The sequence below is a fragment of the Fulmarus glacialis genome, unplaced genomic scaffold (assembly GCF_000690835.1).
Source record: "Fulmarus glacialis isolate BGI_N327 unplaced genomic scaffold, ASM69083v1 scaffold13660, whole genome shotgun sequence".
NCBI classification, from domain to species: Eukaryota; Metazoa; Chordata; class Aves; order Procellariiformes; family Procellariidae; genus Fulmarus; species Fulmarus glacialis.
This window is the reverse complement of record NW_009189881.1, coordinates 42,264-69,869: the sequence shown is the minus strand read 5'-3', so window position 1 is coordinate 69,869 and position 27,606 is coordinate 42,264. Positions and strand designations below refer to the sequence as shown.

The window sequence follows — 27,606 nt, the reverse complement described above, 5'->3', positions numbered from 1 at the left end:
ATAGTCCCATGAACATCTTGCAGTTCCCAGTTACTACCTTTTCTCATTTGAATGCTGGCTGATCAATATGCACAGTCCACTATGCCTCACTCCAAAGCAGAACCTTTCTCATTTGAAAGCACGCTTCAGATGGTTTAGCAGTGACTACAGAAGAACAACCCTTTTTAACAAATACAGCATTAAAAACAAGTGTTTCTATAAGCACATAGCAGGAAAGGTGCTGTGGAGAACTCCAACAACAGAAACAAGGTCACTTGAGTTTCAGCAGACAGAGCCAGTAAGCTTATCTTAGCAACCTTGTGCCGTTGTCTGATACAAGAACCAGTAGAAGACAGTCAACACTTTGTATCTTTCATTTGAAAAAATAGCAAAGAGGGATTTTGCAAACAATTCCGTTTGGTGTAAGGAAAAGCAGGTTTTATTTGCAACATATGCAGTCGGACTTCAGTGCCCTGGCAAAAGAACCAGGTTAATCTATTACCCAAGACGAACTTGTGACAACCTTTGACAGATAATTGGTGTAGGTAAGAGGGGAAGGGAAGAACCCCCCGAGATAAGAAAGACAGGAAGAGTAGCACATAGTGGAGTTCAAAAGCAGTCCCAACATATCTGTAACAGGTTCAGGTTCCATCTGAAAAAATGAAGTCTCTCTACTATGCCCATGAGAATCAACATTAATTAATCAACTAATTATCATCCATAGACTTAAAGTGGTGAGACAACCGGATAAACTTTACCCTGAGCAAATGGGTAAGTTGAATCTCATGAGACATGAGTGATAAAGTCTACTGAACCACAGCTAGGCAAGATTTGGTTCTCTTACTCCAGATGACTGTATGCCAACAGACAATCATCTAAATGATGACAGACTATCTAAATTAGTCTTCAGAATCCATGTTTTGAGATGCAGAGAACACAGATCACAGGAAAGCACCCACACCACTCAGAAGAGATCCAGAATGAGAAGGGAGAACACTCCTTCTCGAGAAGGTCCTAGAATCAGAATTACACTACTTAAGCTACGGCCAGAAAGATGAAGTAAAGGGAATCCTACCTCATTTTGCAAGGTACTTACCAATTTAGAGAAGATAAAAATGCAGAAGCAGCTCTCCTCTCCATTGCACAAAGATGCATCAAACACTAAGCCCAGACTCATCTATGAGAAAGAAATTCTGAAAGATACTAGTAGCAAAACACAATGTAAAGTTCAGGTCTCGTTACTGCTTCAGCTTGTGGCAGAAGAGTAAGAAGCACACACTTGACTTCCCTGCGACGTCATTAAGAGAAGCATAGTTACACACAAGTCATTAACCAAGACTAATCACAGAGGAAATCACAGGCTTGGAACAATTTGAGCCACAAAGTCAAGCCAGGTCTGGGCAAGTCCAAAAGATTTCATAAACTGTCCTAGCTAAAAGCAGGCAGGAAGATGTCTCTATTTTTATGCTGAGAGTATTTTTTATTTTAATTTTATTGCCTTAGTCTTCCTCCATGCTGTAACGTTACATATTCAAACAATAATGGAACAGAAGGATGCCAAATCCTTACCTGTTAGGAAATAAGATGCAGAAACTAAAAGACAGAAGTTAAAAACTTAAAAAAGGCTTGTTGCTGCTGCATTAACTTCCATTTTCCATCCTGGTTTGGGAAACAATACAGACACTTTTATAATGAAATTTGAAGCACTTATACTACACTGGAGAAAGCACTATTTATTCTGAGACAGTTAGAAGTGATTGTTTAAGTATATTAATAGAACCATCAGATATACACAAAAAATACTTCCTGATATAACTGTATAAGACATATGTCAGAAAACAAAACAATCTCCAAGGAAATTAAAGCTAATTTAAACAGGAAGATAAGTTTATAATGAACGATAGTAACAACCTGATTCATCTTCCTCATAAGTCTTTCATAACTCCTCAGTGGATTTCACAAAAAGAATGTCACAGTAAGTCTCCACAGAAGTATGCAGATGACAATACAGAACTCACTGTTTTCAAGAGGTAGATACAAGGCTTAACAGGAGCAAGAAGGTAGGTTTCACTTAAGAGCATGGTCACACTGGGTTGCATTTACAATGAATAATGAGATTGTTTCAACTATCCTGTTGTCTTCTCAGTGACTACCTGTCAACTCACTGAACAGTGAGTTTAATTAACAATAATAATAATAATGCTAGTCAAGACAACAGCTTACACTTTTACTTAAACAGAATAATCTTGCTATAAAATCTCGTACAAGGCTTACACTTAAAAATAATAGTTTAACAGGTCAAGAAGGCATGATTCATCCACTCTGCCAGGTAACAGAGACGCAGGTCTGAAGAGGCAATGAGCTATTGCATATATTGCTGGTCTAGCCACTTTTGCAACACGCTCTTGCTTGAGTAAAAATCCTTTACCAGAGAAGTCCTGAGAGTTAAATCCATTGCCCTCTGCTATCAACTGACATCACTATTCCTCAGTTTCAAGTGACTGAGCCTCTAGCCATTTCAAAGAGCATTGTGAAATGTGGCAAAGCATATATTCAGTATGAGCCATTCAAAGCAAGCTTATTTCATCCTAACTGCTGCTAAATACACTGTAGGAAGTCAAACGTGTACAAAGGCATTAGACTTTAGTCCATCTCACAAATGGATTAAAGTATCTTTTAATAAAGATGACTCAAATTCCATTGCATGCAAGTCAAATTTGATTAAACAGGTTGGGTAACACAGCCATTCAGAAGAACTCTCCAAGTATGTTCAGACCTTCGTAAGCCTATGTGAGCAGCGTAAAGTTTTGGTAAAAAAATGACAAAAGGTGGTGGTGGGGGGGGTTGTACACACACCCATACACCCCCCAAAAACACACCTCCAAAGCTTTCCCTTCAAGTTCACGATTCCTTGTACAAGTAACACAGTGGGTAAAACGCACCCTACACCTCCTCAGATCAAGCTCACACTTCATCAAATCTAGGTTAAATTCCAGGCTTAACACACCTTCCACACAAGCTGTTAAAACTATCAATAAATGCAATAGTAAGGAAGAACCCTCAGGACCACTGGAATCAGCGTTAGGTAAGCCAACCTAGTTTACCTCTATTGCACCCTTTAATTAGAAGGCAAACTACATTGAAGGGCGAATTCCACTCACCACCACTTCTCACACCTCCACTCAACTGATATTACCTATCAGGAACAGAGGGAAAGGGTTCAAAATACCCCCCCTTTTCAATTCTGAGCTCAGTATGAACTGGATAGTGGACTGATACGACAGTTTGTTAACAGAAGGAAGGACAACACACTAGAAAACTTTGCTGAACTGAAGGTAATGGGGCTGAAATAGAGTTTCAACTAATTTGCTGCCAGTATCTCTTTCACTTTTCATGGCTATGTAGCTAGTTAATTCAACTTGTTAGCAAGGGACAAATAGCTCCACTGGAAAGGACAAAAGTTTTATTCCTTATAAGCATCAAACTTATGTAAGCCAACACACTGCTCTCCTGTATTTGGAATTTCTACTTGGATTGCAATTCATGTGTTGAAACGAGTGGTTTTGTTTCCAAAACTGCTCGTTCAGTAACAGAACAGAAAGTGATAGAAGGACAGCTGCCAACCTTAAAGCTAATATACAAAACATTTTTGGTCAAGCTGATCTGGAAGTAATTCTGAACCAAAGAAGAAATAACTTAGAAACTGACTGGATTCCATCATTTAAAGTACAAATAAAAGGGCAACCACAGTTACCAATTCCACCTAAGATACTGTGTTTTTTCCCCCGTCCATTTTCACACAACTGATCAGTTCGTAATAATTTGCAATGACGACTGCCACTGAAATCTGCTGCAGAAAATGCAAGAGAGAAAGCAATAAGGGCAATGCCATTATACATATGTGGTGTTTTTTTTTTTTATTTCTGTACGCAATGTAATGTTTAGGCACATTGCTTGGGACGCCTTCTAAAGTAAATCATTGGCCATTGTTTAGAGTATCCTTTTGGCTTTAAATACTGGTCAGGAAAACAAATGATGTAAAAAATAAATGAATATAACTATTACAGAAACAAAAATGGATTTGCATCTAAAAGTGCAGGAGGTGAAGTACTTTAACCCTTTCACCAGACGATGTGGCAATATACAGTATATTGCTTCTGTTTGTTTGAGAAGGCTGTTGGAATTTTACACTGACATAGAAAATTATAAATTACACAGAATTAGTTTCCATAATCACTATATATATATATACACAAACCAGCTGTGAAAAAACTGGTTTAGAACATACAAATGAAAGCCTCACACAGATCAGTACAGTGAAAGTAACAATTAACATGCTCTGCTGCCAGAATTTGTATTAAAAACACTATATACTTTTAAAATGCATGTACTGTAATTACATTAGCAGCACGGGCATTTCATTTATTTGACTTGTCTTAAAGAATTATAGCGTTTTAAATACGCAGATTGTTCTGAAATGTTCCATTGTATAATGCTTGGTATTAAACTAAATCTTGGTGAATGGGTTAAAAGGCAGGTGAATCACTTAAACACAACAAGCCATGTGCACTTCAAATATTCTAGTGTTTCACCTGTAAGGTATTGTTTCAAGCAAACAAGACTTAAGAGAACATATGGCTTTACAGTAACATCAATTTGTCAACTAAGTTGTAGCAATAAATACTTAAAACCTCTACCAATAGACTTACATTTTTGATCTGTTTTAAACAATACAGAAAACAATTACCAATTAAAAAACCTGTTGTAAAATGTTGAACACCAAAAAATTCTTATTTAAATCACTTTTGTAAGCTAAAACAACCAAAATAACATTTATAGGGCATTTCAGTTTCAGAAGAAACATGAATTCATTTTTTTCTTTTCTTTTTACAAGGTGAAAAATGTATGAAAACTGCTAAATACTTTGGTCACACTAATTGTCAAATAGTTATGTCTCAAATACATTAGATTTGTGTATTCACTTTTTTATAAAACTATTCTTACAGCCATTTTAACTATAGTAACACTACTGTCATCATTACATGGGTAGCAGGATCTTATTTCACAGGCCACCCATTATTTAGAACAATACAATATAAACATACGCAAAAATTATTGGTATTTCTCAATGTGCAATATTTTTACACTTATTAATTTCTGTACAATGTCTTAAAATCTAGAATATAAATGTTGCTGGTCCTGATCCCTTGCGAAATTAGTGCAGCAGCGACTGGCTTCAACAGGGTCTAGATGAAATCCTCAAGAAACACTCGAACACCTGGATATCAGTTCATTTTCTTCAGTCAAGGTAGTCGACATCACATATCATACAGGGCCATTAACAGACGCCTCTCCTAAATGGGTGTGTTGATCAGTCCTAAGAGGCCAAAAAAAGGTGTAAGTATACAAGAAACAAGAAGGGTCCAAAACAAATTTGGGTAGGTGCAAAAAAAAGAAACCCAACCAAAAAAACAACAGCCCCAGATCACATATAGCATGACTCCTGAATTGAAGAGAGGAAACACAAGCTAACACCACGTTCATCCCATTAATTTTCTGGAGTCCTTACTGTCTAATTAAGCATAGCGCTTTAACTGAGCGCACACTGAGGGTGTTTGATCCTGAGCTACTAAATGATCTCTAGAGATATACGGTATCTCCCCAAGAGAATCACTAATAAAAAGCACATTTCTGATACTTCTCCAAATCTTATTCTGTGAAGCAAAATGCGATACCAGGAGTATTTAAGATTGCATTTGAAAGTAAGCAGCTAAGACACAACAGAAAAAACATCTTAAAAAAACCTGCTTTAGTTACTAATCTAATCTAGAAACTGCCATTTTACAAATACTTTGAATGTCAGTCCATTAGCATGAAAAGTTCAGGAAGTATGGAGGAAAATAAGGAGCAAACCTGCAAAAGTGAAAACAGTAACAGTATATACGTTTCTAGATAAGAAGCTTAGTGTAAACGTGGGCTCAATTGCCCTGGACTAACACAAAGAGATCAAATCAGTAGTGCATGAGAACATTAAGAATTGCAAGCAACAAAGGCAAAAAATCTCAACTTCAATTCATTGCAAGTCTACTGAATACATTTGAAGATTCCCTTAAAGAATATAAATACCATTTGGAACTACACATGAGAAAAGTTACCTGTAACTCCTGTTCTCTGATGGTGTACATCACAGAGAAGCCACTCTTGGGTCCGTGCTCTACATGCACATGACCAGCAGGAGTCCCCTAGCTAAGTCTTTGGCTGCTAAGCTCTAAAAACACTTTTTAAAAAAAATATGTACACATTAGACAAGAGACAGACAGCACTAGACAAAAGTAAACACTTTTTAGAGAAACCTGGAGGGTAAGAAACAAGTGCTGCATGGACAGGAAGTCTGACAGTCTGCACTGTTAATGCTAATACTGTTAATAAGTAAGTCACTTATTAACTGGAAAAAAGTCATGACTGAACAGGGCTCCTAGCAGAGATTACTACTGCTGGCCATCAGCCAAAGACCTACCTAGGGGACTCCTCCCACTAGTCATACATGCATGGAGCCCCAAAAGCACAATTATGTTTATCTTGATATTTATACTCTGCTTATATGAGGATCTGCTGTGACAGCCACCTTTAGAGAAAGTACTGAGCTTCACTGAAGCCAGCTAGATTCGATGAAAGGAGTTTGAGATTTCCTGCAACTCAAAAGCAATCCAACGAACTGCTAGCTCTGAGAGCCCTCTGTTGGTTTAGACAAGCATCTCTACTCAAAAGGCAATCTCCTAGGATCCAAAGACTTCGTCCCTACAGTTTAATGCTTATCAGCATTAAAAATATTGTCTTGATAAAAACAGTACCTCCAGATAAAGAAGAGGCTGTGAAAGACAGTTTCTGGGTTTCCGACTTTAACTAAGTACACAGGGTTGTGGTTTTTTCTGATTAGAATCCACTTCTTGATTAAATTTATGGAATTTACGCAGAGTAGAAAGTTCTGGCTTACAGGAAAAGGTAGCAGTGTTTCAGTGTAACACCCAGTACCATAGAGGTAAGACATACTAGCTCATAAACAAGTCTGAAAAACAGAATCTAAATTTGTCAAACATGCTTGCATCTTTCTTAGCCTGCATACAGTATAACAGTATAATCAGAACATGCAGCAGAGTTCTGTGTTGTAAGCAGAGCTATATTCTAAATCTCTGCTTACAAAAGCATTTCAATTTTGACTTCACTAGAAAGCTACATACAGAATATAGCATCCACAAAGTCTTAAAAATGATTACTTCTTTCACAGGATTTGTGAGAAATACCACATTTCTCTAATAATAGTTTAAAATCTATTAAAGTCAAGAAACACAACAGCTTTTAAACTATTAAAACAACTAGTTAAACACAGATTCAGAAAATATATATGTGTGTATATATATTCTGAATTCTGATTTTCAGAATCATACCCCTGTTCATACTGCAAGGCAAAAGTGACTCCTAGAATTGCTTTTAATTAAGGAAAATCCTCTCTCCCTTCAGAACACGCTCCCATTTAGAACATCCTCATCTCCCCAACAAGGCGGCAGCATGCACAGCTCTGACCCCCCAAGCCCTGCCCTGCAGGAAGAGGAGCAGACCCTATGGATTACTCAGGGTTTAGTAAATACACGTTTAGGTTTTCCTTTTACAAGGGTTTTCTCTGAGACAGCACAGTTCCTCTGTTCACCCTTGAATTACATCTAAAACAGGAAATGGCAGCATACCACCCTTTGCCTTAACACAAAGAATCAAGCTTCTGGGATTGTACCTGATGTTCAAGAAGTCGTTAGTTCTCCCAGAAAACTAGTAAACTCTTGCCTAGATATTAAAATACTTATTAATACCTAAGTTCCAGAGCAAGGTCTTCACTGAATACTGCCTTCAAGGGTGGAAATCTTCTCACCTACTTCAAGCTCTTCATTGTTTTAGGCTTTTAAGATAAAGATGAATCCTTCTCTGACTAAAGTCTAGAAACTAGCTCAGGTATGAAACATCTGCATTAAGCGTTTTAACATTTAGTGATTAATATTACCCTACATGCATTTGATTTTGGTGAAGCCATACTAGACTTAGAGTTGATTGTGTATGTTTCCACATCATTGTAACTTGTTTGGGAGGTTTTTTGCCTCTCAAGTACTTCAAGAGGAAATGAAACAGGAGAAATACTGTCAAATGCCTTTTTTTAGAGAAAGCAGTACTACCTGACAATTTAAGAGAAACAAGTTTATGCAAGAGCAGCTTTCTCTGTTTGGTGGTGGTCCCCTCAGAATTGTATCTTGAATTACTGTTCTCCAAGACTGCACTAGTAGTAGCCAAGCTGCGAAAGAAAAATGTCGTCTTTTCTTTCCTCCAATAAGTATGCTGAGCAATCCAGGCTGCTCCGTATTTCAGGCAAGTTTTATTTGAAACAAATTTATGTACTTTGAAAAATCTTCTCCAAATCTATAAATATTCAGATTAACACCTCATGAAGACAAGAATGCAAATAATAACTGATTCACAATCAAACAAGCATGACTTAAGGCACCATTTCCTTTCCATATAGCTGCACTAGTGGACTACCCCCCAAACTGTTCAGCAGTATAGAATACAGAATAAAAAAAACAAAACAGTAGACCTAACTTAAGTAAATTTTCAGGACAAAGTTAAACTTACTCCCCTAATATTTTTTAAAATCATCATTTTCGTAAGTGTATCAATTCACTATTCTAACTTGATAATATATCACAAAACAGAATAGGGATATTTACAACACCCTGCAAGACACACAGTACAAGGCAAACACATTTTTGACAACTCAAGAGTCTTAGAAACACAGAAAATATAACTTGTGAGAATTTTATAAAATAGATTCAAGCACATGTTTAGATTGAGCTAAACTCGGAGCTGATAACTAACAGGAATTCATTAATCTCTTTAGATCAATCCTATTAGAAAAACATGCTATTTAGAGGATTGAAAGCATCCTTGAATGTAGTTACCTCTGTTCTGGACTGCTATTAGCAGGCTGCAGAGCTGAAGGAGCCTCTTCTGCAACCTCTGCATTCTCTTCTACTACATATTTACAAGAAGCATCCTGAGAGGTAGACAATTTTCCTTCCTCACTTAAAAAAAAAGGAAAGAAGTTATTTAAGTTTACTTATAGGGAAATTTCAGGCAAGAGGAAAAAACTGGCAGACAGGTCCATATTTCACATGCAAATGGATTTTAAGTTATGATTGCAACATGAAGATCAAGCACATGGCTCTAGACTTTACAAACAGCTAGTAACGCACCAGTGCTTACGTCCATTAAAACTTGACTGGATAAAAAGGGCAAGAAATACAGTGATTACAAATACGATCAGACAGGAAATAAGGAATGTGTGTGATGCCTAAGTGGTAACAATCACGGTCATGATCCTTTATTACTATACATACCGATAGGATTTCAACACTCTGAAGCCAGAGGTATGCAAAAACGGAAGGAAGAAAGTATGAAAGAAATTCAAGATTTCCTCACAGAAACCGGCATTAATAAAGTCTGTCCATGAAACATTTCAGCAGAATTATTAACTCACCATCTTTATTAAACTCCCTAACAACTCCACAGTGAAATATGATGTATGGCTTATGCAATACTAAGACTGCAGCCCAATCTATTTAATGAACTTCCTCTCAGAGACAAAAATCAAACATAGTTCAGTGAAAAAGCAATACACTCACACTATGTAAGACATTACCATGTAACCAGGCAGCCCCAAAAGTCATTAGCAAACAAATACTTGTGTTTTGCCTCTAAATCAAAGCTTTTCTGCCTCTCTATTCCACCTCTCCCACCTCAGCCACACCATTATGAGTGCACTAAAATACAAATTTGACCATATACCTGCAAGAGATAGTTATATGATAGCTCTGAAGTAGACACAAACATCAATCTTATACCTCTGTGGCAACAAATCTATGCAAGAAGTCAGGTCTAAAGCCACCCTCCTCTGCTGATTTTTCTTCCTATTCTTAGAGGTCTCCTTTCAATGGATCCTTTAAATTTCAATGAATCCTTCTCTTTCCTTCCATGCCTCCTTATATCTGCAGAGCCTGTAAAAATATTGTCTTTTGCATTGCAATCTCTCAGCAAAATCCAGTTCTCCCCATCTGATCTCCCCATTTCATTTGCCTTGATACTCTTTGTATTTGTTCAAAATAAAACACTTGTCACCATCACCATCAGAAATGGTCTCCTAATTTTTTTATTTTTTAGAAAGGGGTAGTCTCTGCTATCCGTTCTTCCCTTCTCATTCTCCATTTTGAACTAAGTTCAGAAACCACATTTTTGTCCTTTGCAGCTTTCCACAAATTAACTACTGTGCTTATGATGCTCCTCCTCCCCTCAACACTGACTTCCACACCATCAATTTTCTATTGGCAGAAACCTATATAAAAGTTAGGTCTGGAAGCATCCACTTTGCCAGGTACACAGGCCAGAGCAGGACCTCCTCTCGCTACTCTAACTGTCCCTTAACCTAGACTTTTTTTTTTCCCCAGCATTGTTTTAGATATTTATTCCAAAGCAAATACTACTTTTCCCTCCCATTTGTTGTTCTGACATATTTAAAAGTTGGTTTAAAGACTCAGTATGAGGCCACATACCTCTATCAGAGTAGAACAGTCTCCATATTTAAGACTTTCAGCCGCTTCCTGCATTTCCTTAATTTCCCCTTTCCAAATCAAGATCCCAGAGTCCCCACTGCTAGAGGTTTTCAAGATGCAATTGGACAGAGTTATAGATCTCATCTGGGCTCCCTTTCCCACAAAAGGTTGGACCAGATGATCTTTTGAGGTCTCTTCTGACCTGGGCGATTCTATGACATTGCCTTCCTTTGCACCTCTGCGTCCTTTTAACTACAAGAATTGAAGTGCTTACTCCACAGCTCAAGCAGGTAATTCCATGAAGGCAGGCAGGAACTGCCACCACATGATGCCTCCTCGTGTTAGTTTTTGCACCAGTAGCAGAAGTCACAGAACATTAAAGTCCGTGTGAACTAATGCAGTTTAAGGAGAAGTGTAAAAACACCATGGATAACTAAATCCAACAGTAAACATCTAACACAACAGGAGTACAGACCATACAAAAGCGTTCCCCAAAATGCAGAATAAACTGCGGAGCAGGCGCATCATTTACTAAGTCAGCAAGGCACTATGGTTCCATGCCACATCAGCCTGCACTGAGTCACAATCCTCCTCTAAACTGCTTTGGTTCAATTCCTCTAACAATGCCATTTGATTTATAAGCGCTGTGCAGCCATAAATGCTGCCTACTCCGTATTGAAAAACATCAGAAGTTAAGTCAGGTGCCAAAAGAGATTAGAGTTCTTATTTATTGCTTCAGTAATCAAAAGGATGGAAGCAAGAGTGCCTGAAAGCTCTTACGTTTCAATTCCTGAACCATCCAAAATGAATAGCACTTACCTACTACCACTAACAGGACAAATTAAAAGGAATTTAAAAGAAGGGCAATGTAAGGACTAACACTGGGAAGATTTTTCTACTGAAATGGATTGGGATTTTTTAAAGCAACTTCCAAGACATATGGACAATTTCTTTTCAATATTTAAAACTAGAATAGGGACAGATACTAGGAAATTATTCTAAAAGAATGAGAAGAGGGTTGCATACCAAAATGCTAGTAGTATGTTCCGATTAGTCAAGACTGGGGGTGGGGGGGAGGGGGAGGCACAGACACAAGGACACAAACCAGCTTCAATTAATAAAGGCAACATTTTTTTTGCAGGTCAGACTGTAGCCTCTGTTTACCTACATAAAGATTTGATACTAAATAAAAAACACTTGATCATTAAATCTAAGATCACAAGATCTTAGTAGATGAGATCTCAAGTAGACGAAATGGAAATGTGCTTTATTCCCATAAAAGGATCACAATGTTGATACTTGTAATTTGGAATATAACCATTAACTGTAAGACAGTTATTCCTGAATCAAACACTTTGTATCAGAAGATACCAAAATTAAGGAGTTTATTCTTCCGCTTATTCTAGAATTCTATGTGCCATGTGTAGTCCAGAACAGATTTGACACCATCGTCCATATCACCAACAGTGATCACCATCATCCATACCACCAGCAGTGATCACCCCAAATGTCTGATGAGTTACCCATTAGCAGTGCCTAGCTGGCCTTCAACTTCTGTCCTCTATCCTCCTGGATGAGAGGGATGGAATTCCAATCCAAATCTAATCCAATTTGCTTTGACATGCAATTAACTGTATGTTAAAAGAATAACTGTACATAAAAAATACACAATAATGTGCATCAGGGTCAAAAGTTAGAGTCAGTCTTCCACTAATAATCTTCCACTGAAATTAAGGCTTGATAAAGGAAGTCATATGTTATAGTAACTAACTGGAAGTAAAATTCCAAAACAATTACTTTGGAAGAAGGTTTCTAGTTAAAGCCTCTGGAATTACCACTTGCAAAGAACTCTTTTTGATGATACATAGTGTTCCATCAACAGTGCTTATTTTACAAGGGTGGGAAGACAATAGATAGGTATTCTCACCTTTTGAAAACTCACCTTTTGAAAACAGCCGTTTCGGTTTTAGCATCTACAGTAAGGCTCAGTGTCTCCTTCATGCTGCCGTTCATTACTGTTTCAGTTACCTTGTCTGCATTTTCTACATCATCCTCTCCATCTGAGCTGGCCTCCATAGCAACACTTCCTGGTGCTAGATATATAGAAGTAATTTAGTATGTGGCTGGTTATGTTTCTATTTCGTACAAGCAAGCATACAAGCCAATATAACCAGAATGATATTTTTGCAGTTTCATACACTTCTTGAATTCTTCCTTACAGAGAAAATCACCTTTCTGCAACCCCCACTATACACATATATAGAGCATAAGTACTTCTTACAGATGGCTTAAGGAAAAGTCACATTTCATAACTATTTTTTTTCATTTTGCAAGCCACTTAGTGATATAGATTGACAATGGTTACTGCAACAGGTTTGCCTGAACAAGACTTTAGCAGGATTATAGTGATGTATTTTTTTCTGTACCATGAAATTCATTACACAAGTCCACACAGTACAAATTTGACAGTAAAATTTCAAGTACAGACAAGCCTTTGGGAAGTCCAGTCTCCCTGGACTTCTCATCTGCACTTCTTGTTCTGTCTGTTAATAATATATACAAAAAGCTAATTGGCACGTTTGACCTTTAATCAGTTCATATACGTACAAGAAAGAATTAGTGCATGCATAGTGAAGGCAACTTTGAAAGGAATGAGCAGGAAGGGGAAATTTGAACACGTTGAGGCTACTGGCCTATGGCCACATAAGAAGAGACTAGAGGCTACCACTCTTCTCAGGAATCAGATAACTAAGTGCTGACACAGGCAAGGATTCTCTAACAGAACACACCTAGCTTCTCTGTAATGCTTTTCCATTCATTATGTGCTGGCTTTTTAGAGGTAACAGTAACACTGGCTCCTGTTTTAAATATGAAACTATTTTAAATAGTTAAGAAATCCTTTGACAAGTTATTTTCATTACCTGGCAGTTGAGCAGCAGAGCCAGATGAGAGGTCCCTGGAAACCTAAATTTTAAAGTTCTGGGAGATCTTTCTCTAGTACAACTCTTAAAATCAATCTGTTTGCATTTCTGAATGCAGTGTACTTACTCTCTAGCTGTGTTGCAAGAGCAGTTACATTTGCACTCAAGGGATCAACTGGGTCTGTGTTTGTTTCCATTTCCACAGGAGAATTACTTCTTAAGGAATCTTTTGAGCTTCAAATACAAAAGTAAAAAAGCTTTAAGAAACATTTCTGAATAGCAGAATGAGTTGTTCTTAAAACAGTATTTTTAGTTCATATCAAAGCTATGAGTCCTAGAACTCTACTGAAACTGAATGACAGCAAGGTTTTTTGTAGGAGTCTTGGAAAGATGTGCTAAACATAAGTTTAGTAATGCAAAATCCACCAGAACTGAGCTGACTGAGTATGTTTGGTGGTGGTTTGATTTTCACTTGTTTTATTTGGTTTGATGACTAGTAGTGGACATGTCCCTGGTAAATAAGGTATAAAACTATCACTGGCTCCTTGTAGTGTTTCCAACATTTTTAACTGACTTTCTAAATGCACTCCTTGCAACTTGAAAGGGTTCTCTGCTGACACTGCCAACGCAGTCCTCATCATCCACTACGGAAGTGATTTTACTACTCAGTCACATATGAAGTATAGCTACAAGTTTTTCATTCTGAAGGAACTCAAAAGACGAGATTTGGCCACCTGAAACACTTCTCACCATTTATAGAATAATGTCTTTTCTATCCCCTGGATGTGGCAACTCCAAGTCTTCATTTTCTAAACCCATAATTCTGCTATCAACTTACCTGCCTCAAGCATGAAACAATACACTGTTTTATGTTGGAAAAATCATACTGTTATATCCGAGCTGTTTAATGCCCAGACAGACAATTGAGAGCCAGATGTATAAAAGGAAGAGTCTTCTGATTGGAGAATCATAGAATCATTAAGGTTGGAAAAGACCTCTAAGATCATCAAGTCCAACCGTCAACCCAACACCACCATGCCCACTAAACCATGTCCCTAAGCACCTCATCTACACGTCTTTTAAATACCTCCAGGGATGGTGACTCCACCACTGCCCTGGTCAGTCTGTTCCAAGGCCTGATCACTCTTTCAGTGAAGAAGTTTTTCCTAATGTCCAGTCTAAACCTCCCCTGGTACAACTTGAGGCCATTTCCTCTCGTCCCATCTCTAGTTACTTGTGAGAAGAGACCGACTCCCACCTCGCTACAACCTCCTTTCAGGTAGTTGTAGAGCGCGATGAGGTCTCCCCTCAGCCTCCTCTTCTCCAGGCTAAACAACCTCAGTTCCCTCAGCCGCTCCTCATAAGACTTGTGCTCCAGACCCTTCACCAGCTTCGTTGCCCTTCTCTGGACACGCTCCAGCACCTCAATGTCCTTCTTGGAGTGAGGGGCCCAAAACTGAACACAGGATTCAAGGTGCGGTCTCACCAGAGCCGAGTACAGGGGCACGATCACCTCCCTGCTCCTGCTGGCCACACTATTTCTGATACAGGCCAGGATGCCCTTGGCCTTCTTGGCCACCTGGGCACACTGCCGGCTCATGTTCAGCCGGCTGTCGACCAGCACCTCCAGGTCCTTTTCCTCTGGGCAGCTTTCCAGTCACTCTTCCCCAAGCCTGTAGCGTTGCACGGGGTTGTTGTGACCCAAGTGCAAGACCTGGCACTTGGCCTTGTTGAGCCTCATACAGTTGGCCTCGGCCCATCGATCCAGCCTGTTCCAGGTCCCTCTGCAGAGCCTTCCTACCCTCCAGCAGATCAACACTCCCGCCCAACTTGGTGTCATCTGCAAACTTACTGAGGGAGCACTCTATCAACAATCTGGATGAGGGGATCAAGATGTTGAACAAGACCGGCCCCAAAACTGAGCCCTGGGGAACACCGCTCACGACCGGCCGCCAACTGGATTTAACTCCGTTTAATACACCTCTCTGGGCTTGGCTGTCCAGCCAGTTTTTTACCCAGCAAAGAGTGTACCTGTCTAAGCTGCCAGCTTCTCTAGGAGAATGCCTAGAACTGAAGGAATCAGTTCTTGACTGCTAGTATTTGGCAACTCAAAATTTACGTCTACATGACTAGCTGCTTACACAGAGGACTTCAGTTAATTTTTATGTAGAGTTCAAGCCAAGAAAGGAAAGTGTGTCTCAGGCATTCTCAAAATAGTGCAGAACTGCCTAACCTAAATATCACAGCTGCATAACCATGTGAGTTTTCAAAACAAAAAAAAAAAACCAAACAAAAACCCACACCAAAAAACCCCACAAAAACCCAAACCTATTTGTTTTATAACATCCATAAGACAGAATCATCATAAACATTTAATGACCTTTACATTCAACAGTTCATGTTCAACCCTTTACTGGGTTCAGTCTACACTAAATAAAAATAAAAAAATCACAGCCCAAATTCTGGTCAGAGACCAATAATTAAAGGACCCAAACATTTTTTAAAACCCCACTAAAACAATGACACACTAGGATCCACCCATCTATAAAAGCCTGTTATGAGGTAGATCATACAAAGACATACTGCTGTAACACATGGGGCCCTTCAGACACTACACACCTTGTATTCCACCAGTACTCTACCAGCACAGGCTTGGATAGAGATGGACACCCCAAGGAAACCAAACCGCAGCTGCCATTACATTTAGTAGTGCAGAACTTGCCCTGAATCACTAACATTCTTACCTCAAAGAGGATGTGAACTCTGAAAAGGAAGCCCAGCCAGTTTCTTTTGCTGGCATAGGTTCTTCTGTACTCCACACATCAGACCCAACAGAATCCAGATTGGCACCATGTGCAGTCTCCATGGGTACATCAAAGTTAGCTGACCAGTTTGGTGCTGAAAGACCATCAACAAGTTCATTAGGAACAAATGTAAATAAAGAACACATATGCCCAACACTGATTCTCTATATGTACCTTCCAAAAAGTGCAGCAAAATTCATAACTAGACTTTAAAGCACATGCAGAAGAATCTTCTATATACTGTTAAAAAAATGAATGCATTCCCTAAAAGGGAAATTCTGCTAGGAAGGCAGAATTTTAAAAACAGTAACTGCGAGTACTCTGCTAAAAATTGGTATAGCTTATCTGAAGAACAAAACCAATAAATCATACTAGATCACAAGTATAATCCCACTTTATTCTTTAAACTAACATCAACATTTGTTATCAATTTTCAAAACTAATTTCTATAATAAAAAAAAAATCTTAAGAGTTTTCATCCCTTTTTCAGTTTCCTATGCACATTTTCCTGAACATAGAAAATGAGCATGTCTTAGGTATGGGCAGTCTCTAAATAATTTCTCATAGCACTAACACCACTAACTTTCAGAAAAGTTTAAGGCTTTTTACAACTTAAAATATTTATTGGGATTTTAAATTTTGGAGCAACCGTGACTTAACAGCATCTAATTTAGGATAGGTCAATTCAAAATACTTCACCTACCCAAGGGAAACATGTTTTTCATTAACACTTACATACAAAAAAACAGGCTGAAAAGGAAGCTCTGACTAGCAATTAAGAAATTCCAACCCAGGCAGATATGGGAGGAGACCCACATGGATCAAAACTTGTTTGACACACAGATGCCAACGACACCAATCTGACAAAAGAAAAGAAAACCCTTAACTTTTCCTTCTATTTTAACTTAATTCCTTACAGTCTAGATAAACACAGGGCTTTTACCTACAGGTATTGCCAGTTTAACTAAAGCGGGTTTAGTTTACTGTGACTTGAACGTGAAAACTTTTAAACCAATTACATCAGTTAAGTTTCCACATACGAGTCTAGTCTACTGATGTGCATCTTTCATTCACACGTGAAACCAGACCAATGCAAATTCACTTGGCTTCTGTAGGAAGTCTTTTAAAAGAGCATTGTTAGATGAAAAGTTGAAAGGCTTCCAGTAAAAATAACCACATTTTAGATCTGGAGATTAACAACCTATTAGTTTTGCAGGTATTCAAGATGTATAAATGATTACATTTCATCCTTCCCTTTCTGATTCCTCCTCCTTTTTTTCCTCTTGAAGAATAGAAACATGAATTTTAGAGAGACTAAGTAACTTGATTCAAGACACTTAAGGAATTCAAACTTCCCAATATTTGCATGTTCTGTTGCAAGCAGTCTTTACAGTGGGAAAGACTACTTTAAGACGGTTGGAATAAAGACTGTAAATGAGGAAAAATCCTACAAACTAAGACCGCTAGATCTAACACTTTCCTATAACTCAAAGCAGCTGGGAGAAAAGCTACGTACGTTCACTTAAGTCTACTTCCATTTTGTCCTCTGTATTGGTATGTGATTCAAACAAGTCTTGTTTTGTTCCATCCTCTTCTTCAGAATCTGTACTTTCTTCACTGTCCGTACTGCCCGAACTTAAAATACAAAGAGATAGTTTACATTCTGTGTTTAGTATCAGACCCTGGGCACAATGAAATACTGGAGAGTTTGAGGCTAAAGAGAATTACAACAGCTGTCATTTCTGATAGATTAACTGACAAATAATTTGTTAGCTGTTTGTATCCCCCTCATCTCTCTCTCAAAAAAAAACAGGGTTTAAGGTTTTTCACTTGATCATGTAAAGAGGCTATCTTTCTTCCCCCCACTTGCAAGTAAACAACAAAGATTGGTTTTACTCCTGCCACGCAAAAGGGAGCAGAAAAGGGAAGTAAGGAATCAGATCTGTGTGCAGAGATTGTTGGTCTATTTGGTCTCTTCACACGAAACTGAAGCACTGAAATACGAAACTCTTCACCAATCTAACAAGATATAACTTGATTTATTTTCAAATCTAACAACAAATCTAACAAATCTATTTTAAAATCTCCCCAACTGTATTCCAGTCCATCCTCTTTAACTACATACATTCTTCAAATCCTATGGGCATCTCTCCCTTCCTGGTGAGCGCAACACAAAAAGCAAGGTAATGTGAGAAGGTAAGGATGTCCGTGAAACACACCACGTTAAGTAACCACAACATCAGACAAAATAATTGATTTTGTACAGAAGGTATTAGCAACATGCATTTTGAAGGTTGCAAGGGAAGAAGAGATCGGGTTTGTGACTCAAACCACAAGAAGGTCAGAAAAGCCAAGGCTACCCTGGGACAAAATTCAGTAGATATCAAGGGAAGCTGCACAGAGCTGAGAGTTTTGGGGACCAGATGCTCCTTCCCCTCAATTTAGCTTCCTAGGCAGTTTTGTCCACAACCACACTAGTACTGTAGAGAGTACAGGAAGGCCTAGAGGTGTGGAGCTGGACTGCCTTGTCCAAGGCAAGAATGGCTGAGCAGGTTTAAAAGCAGAGGGAAAGAATAAGCAGCAGGAAAAAAACAAGCTACAAAAGCTGAAGTGCAGGAAGAGCAGGCAGGGCAGCTGTTGCCATCTTATGCAAATTATGGTTGGAAGACAGACACTAGAGCCATCCCTCTACTCATTTCTCCACAGAATGGAAATAGCTAGTTTTGCTAGACAGCCTGTACTAACAGTCAGCCTGAACCAAAAGCTATGCTCAGTATTGAGGGCTCAGTATACTGCTACTTGGATGAAAAACATATTTCTTACCTGGAACGCCGCTGGGACTCTGGTGTAAATGCAATATGTTTTTCTTCCCAAATGTCTTCTTCATCAGAGCCACCATCATCAAACTGCTGTATCCGCTCCTTACAGCATGCCTCAAACAAGGCTATATTGCCCTAAATACAACAAAAGTATAAAACCTGTATTTATGATTAATCATTCTACTTACATTAGTAAACATTTCGGAAATACATGACTATTCTGAAGACAATCTTAAACCAGTGGGGGAAAAAAAAACCCAAAACATTTCTCTAAAAGCAGCAGAAAACCAGAATCTCTTAACAACTTAGAGCTTGTCAAGAAAATATTCAGCGGTGCTTGTTTTACTCAGCTACTAACAAGTTGAGTGGACCGCCAAAGAACAGCTAGGAGTTTCTATCGTGTTTAAGAATGGCATGCAAGAATGACATTGAAGAGCTCTTCAGAAAAGCAGACCACCAAGCACTCCAGCTTTATTTTCTGTAGTAGGGTTCATTTCAGCTCAACTGACAAATAATATCTAGGGTTGAACTTTCTGTCCTTACTTTCCTGTCACCACAATCTCACTGGAAGACTGAAATATCTTCTACCCATAAAACACAAGTGTGCAACATGCACAAATCAGATCCAAGCCTGTTCTTGAACCTGGCCATAGAAATTAGAAGCAATTCTGTTTAATACTGATCACAAAGAACAAAAATAGTGTCTTCCAATTAGAAAATCTTGTGATAGAGGAACAAGGTAGGGTAGTTATTTTCCAAAGATTACACATCAAAGGAGTAAATATAACAACCACCACCAAAACTTTGAGGTCACACCGAAATTTAAAAGACAGTAATTTTTCTGACAGTACAGGAACACATACTTACACTTTCATTCGTATTGAGTGTAAAGTTGATGTCTGAGACCCGATCAAAAGAAACACTACAAAAAAAGCAGATGTACGCAATAAAACAAGATGTTGTATTATGACATGAAGACATTTCATTTCTCTTAGGTTTCTCATTTTCCAATAGTCTAAAAATATAAGATTAAAGACAAAGTAGTTTCCAACATAAAACAGTCAATTTCCACATTGAGGAGGCCTGGCATTCATGTGATTTTTTAGCCGTGAAGATGCAACAAGCCTAAGCAAGCAAACTGATATGATATATATGAATCTCAAATACTGTACTCTTATGCACTGGAAAAAAAAGTAGGCCTAAAGGTCTACCATGACACAGCTCAAAATCCTGCAAAGATCTGTGTTAGCAGTTCTTACACCTTCTAACTGATTTCACCACTCTATAGAGGGACCTTCTCAACAGGAAGAGAGAAAGTGAAAAATGTAATATCAACTTCTGTTCCCTAAAGAAAAAAATTACTCTCTTTTTTTTAAACCAATCACTGAAGTTTTTTTCCAAACTGAACACTAAATATTAGGCTTTACACATCTTCACATATTAAGTTATCGACCAGTTTCACTAAAGTAATTACAAACATGTCTTAGACTAAAAATAGCATTAGGCAAACTAAATCTCTAGGGGAAACAAAAAGAAACAGAGGAGGAAAAGATGGGAAATACCACCAGATTTTCAGAAGAGTTAATATATTCTTTCTCCAGCCACAGATAGCATTGCATTCAGCAGAGCATGTACTACTTTTCCTCTAATCCTCATTGCATTACAAAGTAGAGAACAAGGTAAGTGGTCTAAAGGAACATAAGTTTTAAGTGTGACTGAATTACTGTGCAAGTTACCATCTGAATTACTGTACAACAATAAGCAGGTAATTTAAGCTGTAACTGATTCTTGCACAAAAGGCCTAACTTTAAAGTAACTTTATCTACAGTTTAATTCAACTCACAAGTACATCAACAGTATACCTATCACAAATATCAAGAGATCTGCTTACACAAGTAGTCATCTTCCTTCCACCAAGACCACACACTACCAAAGGCACGATCTCAAAGGAATTCCAACTCCTATCCTTGTCAAAAATCCACTTGTTCTAACAAAGTTAAAGAGTATCCTGAGTTGCTTCCTCTCCCATCATATCTTAATCTATGATCTCTGCAGATTAAAAAGGTGTAAAAAGGCAGCAATGCTTCTTAGATGGCACGTGCAAGCTTCAGGCAACCATCACTTACTAAACATGTCTTACAGAAGAGCGCCGAGACATTTTATTGTATTTTACCCTTCTAGAAACTATCGTCAAGAAATGCTTTTTACTCTTGTCTGCATGTTCTTGCATCCCAAGCCATGAATTCTTACAAAAATCAGGATCAACTCTATTTTCAGCAAAACTCCCCATTCTTTCCCTTTCCCATTATGGCATCAATTTACTTAGAACTGAAGAAAGATCAGTTTTTGTGGGGGGTGTTTTTGTGGGGGTGTTATTTTTCTTTTTTTTTGTTTTCTTCTTTTTTTTTTGTTTTTGTTTTGTTTTTTAACCTGACCAAGATTTTCTCATTTCCTCATCACTTACCCTATTTGTAGAAACAAGTCTTAATTGCCTTGACCTTGAAAACAAAGGTAGATTTACGATGCCCTTCCTTACTGTCCCCTACAGAAAAGTACACTCACAGACATGTTGTCCCTGTCATCTTTTCCAGGAAAACTTAGAAGTAGAGCTATTCATTTGGTCTGGTACATAGATTCAGCAGGGAAAAAAAAATCACTTTGAGGCAAGAGAAAGTGAAAGTTCCCCAACAATGTCATGTCATTGGACAGACATAGCTTTCAAAAGCAGAGTTATAGTTTAGTTATTTATTCACAAGCACTGTGTTCATATGGTGGCACAACGAGGACATTAGAAATGGAAGATAAGCTGTTGCTTTCCTCTGTAAACTGTTCAGGGAGGCTTCTATCAATGCACACAGATGGTACAAAAAGAGAGGACTGATTGGCAGCTGCCTCCCATCAGTAAAGGCATTTATCATCAGCAAAAACACATCCAAAAACACAGTAAGAAAGGAAACTCCCAAGACTATAGTCAAAGCCAGTATAACGTTATACTCACTTGCCGATGTCATCTTGATCAGCAAACTTCTCATCGTTGAAGCCAAACTGGTCAATAAAATTGGACGTCATTTGTTGCATCTGATAATCAGAAAAGGCCTGGCAACCCCAGGACCAACGACAGTGATATAATGATTCTAATAATACTCTAAATCCTATTTGCCCATTTTGCTCCAAAGAAATAAAAGTCTCTCTAATCTAAACATAAAGGACAGGAAAAGGATTTGTCTTAACCTTTGAATTTTAAATGCTAACACTGACTACACACCTACTTATATTTACTGACTTGAAAGCCAGTCTAATTAGCAGCTCTCAGTAAGAAAGTTAAATCTCTAGTTTAATCACGTGTTAATCAGCACCTTTCCAAATGCACCCCAAAGAAACAATGAAATAACAATGTACACTAGGATAAAAGAAAAAGCTGTCTTTGTTCAAAATAACATGAAATTTTAAATGGTAAGAACCAGAAAAGTACATTGTATTTAGATACTAAAGCACAGTTGCTTATTTATCATGTAATTATCACTAGAAATATCAGTCTTGGGCACACACACCAGCAGCATCTATTCAACATCTAGAAGAAGGAAACTATTGAATATTTTACATCTCAATGCAGGGTCCCTGACTCAACTGTGCTTTGTTTGTTTGTTTTTTTTTTTTAAATAAAAATGCCAGTGTCAACTGCCAGCAAATGGGTATATACACATTAAGGTACACATGGGCATTTTCTCCTATCCATAACAATAGTTTTTGTCCCTTATTTCCCAGGACTATAATTAAATTATCACACATTCTCTAGGGACTTTTAATAGTGTTATTTCCATGTGTAAAGTCAGCCAATGTTAAGATATTCTAGGAAATACAGCTGTCACATCAACTCTCTTGGTTTCTTGCCCAGGTAGCTAAAGGGACATAGTATACAAACAAAACCTTTGAAGAAGGTGGTAAAACTGAACAAAGTGAATATGGAAAGAAAACAAGAGAATGGTCAAAAAAAGCAAGTTTGGATTAAGGTATTATGAAGACTGGAGGAAAAAGAAAGAAGATATAGAAGGATGGGGTATACAGCAAGACACTATCAGGGCTGGGAGTGGTCTGAAAAACCCTCATGACTGGTAGGGTCACTACACTAAGCCAGGCCAAAGCAAGACAAAGCAAGAACTCTTCTACATTTTGACCCTAAGTTTTAAAATCTGATAGTTCCAAAAAACTTCAGGATTTGGTACTAACATAATTAGTATACGAACATTACACAGGTAGACAATCAATTACTGATAGTGCTCCCTATAAAATAATTACTCTGCTTTACACTGAGCTCTCCTCTTCTGTAAAGTATTTTCACTATTATGGATATTAAAAAGCGCATGTGACTGAAAGGCATTAGTGAATTACCTCCATGGGAAGAAAAAACCTAAAGAAGTTAAACAGGCTTGTTCTGTTTTACAAAAGGTGCAACCATTAAGAACACCACTCACCAGGATAAGCAGAAAATTAAGACATGAGGTTTGTGACATCAGCTAGTTATGAAACTAGTGTGAAATCTTATCACTACATCAAAATTGTCTACAACAAGTATATAAAATGCAGTTATAAACTGCTAGTGTATCTCAGACCCTAGACAGTTCTATCCTGTTCTCTAATATATTTTCAGTATGCTTAGAGACAAAAAGTGGTGCTAAGCTGGTGGAGAACAGAAAAACAATGCTTTCCTGGAGTAAAAGTTTCTAGAGCCACAGCAAGACAGCACATTAAATACTGCTGGCACAAGAAACCTTACAACCCAGAACTAGGCGACGGAACACTTTTTCAAAGATGTTCGTTTTGGAGTGTTATTCAGAAACTTACATAAAAAGTATTTCTGAGAAAAAGGGGGGGGAAAAGAAACCTTCCCTTCTAGAACAAAGAATCTTCATTAGACGAAAACAATATCGAACTAGATTTGGATGCCAGAAGAAAGAAGTCATAGCAAATGTAATTCTGCACAGGCAAAAGTTAAATTTGACAAAAATAAACCAAAGATAAATAGATTCCTCAGTATTTTCGTCCCTCATCCAACTCTTAATGGGTCCACTTGAATTTTGGAAATTTACCTCCTGTTTCCTCCTTTAACTATTGGTCTAGAATAGGGTATTCTAGCTGAAGCCGGAGACACCTTTATGAACGAATTTGTGCAGCTGGAGAATGCTTTAAGTAATTTCAATGCATTTCCCATCAGTGATCTATCTTGTCTAGTATCATGCTTTCCTCACAAGACCACTTTAGAAAGTATATTTCACTAGCTTAGTTAAAAAAAAGATAAAGAAAATGGTGACAAACTTGAAAGAAACAGCACTGGACCATCTGCATTTCTCCAGATTAACTACCTGAACTGCTGGGATTGCCTAAGCACAGCAGGTCACTAAGGGGATGCATGAAAAGCGCAAAGATATTTGAAGATCTTACTTTCTCACTAGAGCTGCTACAGATAGCACCCAACTTACTAAGTTTGTATTCAGGTGCACCTTACGTGCACAAAATCACTGAATCAGATAAAAATGCATCAGATTCTTAAAATTTGAGCCACCACCCACAATTCAAACTTAGATAAGCAATCACTTATTATAAAAACTATAGAAGATGCATAAAATACCAAAGCCGGTCATAGACTAGGTAGTTACTACATAGCTGTTAGTGGGAGCTGAAAGATTTGGTTAATAACCCAGGTAAGTAACGCGTTCCGTGTAAGGGATCCATTGGCAGTCTTGTGCCACATGACTCCCACTCTTTCACCACCAGTGAAAGAATTGAGATGCATATTGCAGATAGGACAGTACTATTACAGAAATGCTGTCGTTCTTCATCAAAATGGCACTAATGTTCTCCATAATCACTCATCACAAAAATACTCTAATACCATAACCATATTAAACACTATCATTATCAATTAGTTAGCTATGAAAGCAGTAAAACTTCAGGGTGGACACAGCTTGGTGGACTTAAACTTTCAGTCTGGTTGATCTGAAAATTCCCTAGGCATTCTCAATTAAACCAAATGATAGTTATCTTTGAAACACTCAAAAATTAGTTGTCAAAAGCATATATTGAATTTAAAAATAAGTGATCAAGGTCATTGGAAATTTAGTTCAGGAAGATTTGGCTGTGTACACTTGCCCAGTATCGAGGGTCTATAAAGTTAAAAACATTTGAACTAAGTTAAAAACATTCAAGCTGCTAGATACAACCTGTCACAGGAGCATACTTAGCTCTTCATTTATACTGTTGTGACAGCTGCAGAGTTTGACATTTTGCCAAAAACTAAAAGCATGTAACAACACATAGCCAATCCTCCTTGTTTCCTCATCAAAATAAGGGTCAACATTTTAAAAAAAAAAATCTATTAGCGAAACAAAACAAAACCCCATATTTGCTTTCATAGGAATTCACACTTGCCAGAAAACACAATTAGAAGCCACCATTTCAAACGCCTACATCTCGTAAGAACTAAAGTTAACATAGAAACTGTGTTCAACTTAGCCAGACAGCTGGCATATAAAATGTGTTCTTAGGCATAATGAGTAGAGATCTGCATACACAGCATGATCAAAGACTAAAAACTGGAAGGCACAGCAAGATATTGGGACTCGTATTAAAAACCATACCTCTGGGTTTGATAAAACACAGTTATGTGCATGCACACATATCTAAGTTTTATTTTAAACTTTCTAGATTTGTATTTGTTTGTGATAGAAATACAACTTCCACTGCTCTTTTAAAATTTCTTATTTATTTTTACAGAAAGAGCAACTTAATGCTGCTAAAAGAATTCAACTCACCTGCTGCAAAGAAGAATCCTGTGAGAAGCCAGTTTCTTTAAAGTCAATTTCATCATCACTGGAAGAATGAATGTGGCAGGTAGTAACCTATACAAAGGAATTTAGTCATTTGATAGTATATGACAGCCACTCAAGTATACTCACACTATCTGGCTGAATCTTCAGCTTCATATCCAAACAAGAAACAGAATTATTTTTATTTTTCCCCAACTGCTATACCACATAAAACAGTCCCTAAAATATTTCAATAGCATTAACACATACATGAGTATTAGATATCCCAAAAAAGCCAAAGCTTTTGACTCCTTCAGAATGACTATTTAACATTAAAATAGCCAGTCCTACAGCTGACAGTTATCTAAAACAAAACAAGACAAAACTTGCATCTTGTCTTTGTACTGCATGAAATATATTGAACAACAAGTGAATTAGTAGTCACCAAAATACTAGATTATATATGGTGATCCTCCTCCTTTCCTATGTACAAAAATAGAAGGGAAACTATCTTAGGTATCTACAGTATTCACAAAAAGACAAAAGAATTAAACTTCAGAAATTCGTAACCAATGTGTACTTGCAGAAACAAACATGGAGTTGTTGCCACAGCAACTGCTATTTTAAACATTACCCTTGAAAGAAGAGGTTTTTTTGATGATCTGACATAGAACTAGTGGGAATAGTTTGTTCAGCAACACTGCTATTTAAGCAACATGTTCTTGGAAGTACTCATCTTCAATCAGAACCAAAATAATTTTAGCTGGGACAGCAATTAGCTATAGTAGTGACAGCTGACCCTTAAGACATACTCTGAAGGATCACTAGTAGAAAGCAAATCTACAGATGACAAAATTTATACTGCACTATAATATATTGCATTATTCTACACACGCCTAGAACTCTGTGTTACAGATTCTCAAGTGAAGTCAGGTGGTTCATGTATTTTCTTCAAAAAATAAAAAGAATCCAAGTCTAACAAAAGGAGTACTGAAACACATACAAGGCTTCATACAAGACAGACACCTTTCTATGCTCCCACAAGTATCACAGTGCAACACTACAGTCAGGACACGTGTGCAAGACATAAATGAAGAAAGTTGAAGTATATTGTGAAGTGTATCTGGAGTATATTGTGCTTTTATGCTTTTTCCTCTGTTAGTATAACACTTACTTAAAAAAAGTGATTGGGAGTGCTTTATTCTTGCACATCTACCATTTAGCCCTGCACTGCAATTTGCATTCTAGAAGTACCCTGACTTCAAGTTAGTGAATTTCTGAAGGAAGCCTGACCTCTCAACACTAAAACTGTCAGGAAGTGGGAAGAATAGTAATGCACCAAATGATCCCTGGGCTTGCTGTGTCTGGAGAAGAACTGTTATATCAAATGACAGACCAAGTCCATTGAAGGTTAGTGCTCAGTGTATATTTATGAAAATATTCTTGCAAAGTCTGCACACTTCCAGGTAATTATATGGCATTCCATACCACAACCTGAGCTGCCCTAGATACTGCCCCCTTCATGTGGGCACATTTTGAGAGGACAAAAGGTAATATACCTACTCCTTCTACAACTGCAACTTGTTGGGGGGAAAAGACACCCAAAACCATGTAAGAAGTTGTTCATTTAGTTT

At 37.8% G+C, this 27,606-nt stretch overlaps 1 protein-coding gene across 2 annotated transcripts in view; it reads right to left on the bottom strand.

Annotated features, from left to right (window-relative positions):
* Positions 1-3,690: 3,690 nt before the first annotated feature.
* Positions 3,691-27,606, bottom strand: part of PPP6R3 (protein phosphatase 6, regulatory subunit 3) — a 52,239-nt gene continuing 28,323 nt past the window's right edge. Inside the window, exons 15-25 of one of the 2 annotated variants that reach the window (XM_009583796.1) lie at positions 25,979-26,065; positions 22,168-22,265; positions 20,037-20,091; positions 19,174-19,304; positions 17,867-17,985; positions 16,291-16,444; positions 13,674-13,780; positions 12,568-12,718; positions 9,417-9,434; positions 8,979-9,101; positions 3,691-5,356 (exon numbers count right to left, since the gene is read on the bottom strand). In XM_009583796.1, the coding sequence (XP_009582091.1) occupies positions 5,305-5,356; positions 8,979-9,101; positions 9,417-9,434; positions 12,568-12,718; positions 13,674-13,780; positions 16,291-16,444; positions 17,867-17,985; positions 19,174-19,304; positions 20,037-20,091; positions 22,168-22,265; positions 25,979-26,065 (1,095 nt within the window). In that variant the 3' untranslated portion in view covers positions 3,691-5,304. The remainder of the gene's footprint in view (positions 5,357-8,978; positions 9,102-9,416; positions 9,435-12,567; positions 12,719-13,673; positions 13,781-16,290; positions 16,445-17,866; positions 17,986-19,173; positions 19,305-20,036; positions 20,092-22,167; positions 22,266-25,978; positions 26,066-27,606) is intronic. The other variant, XM_009583804.1, reaches the window with a different exon arrangement.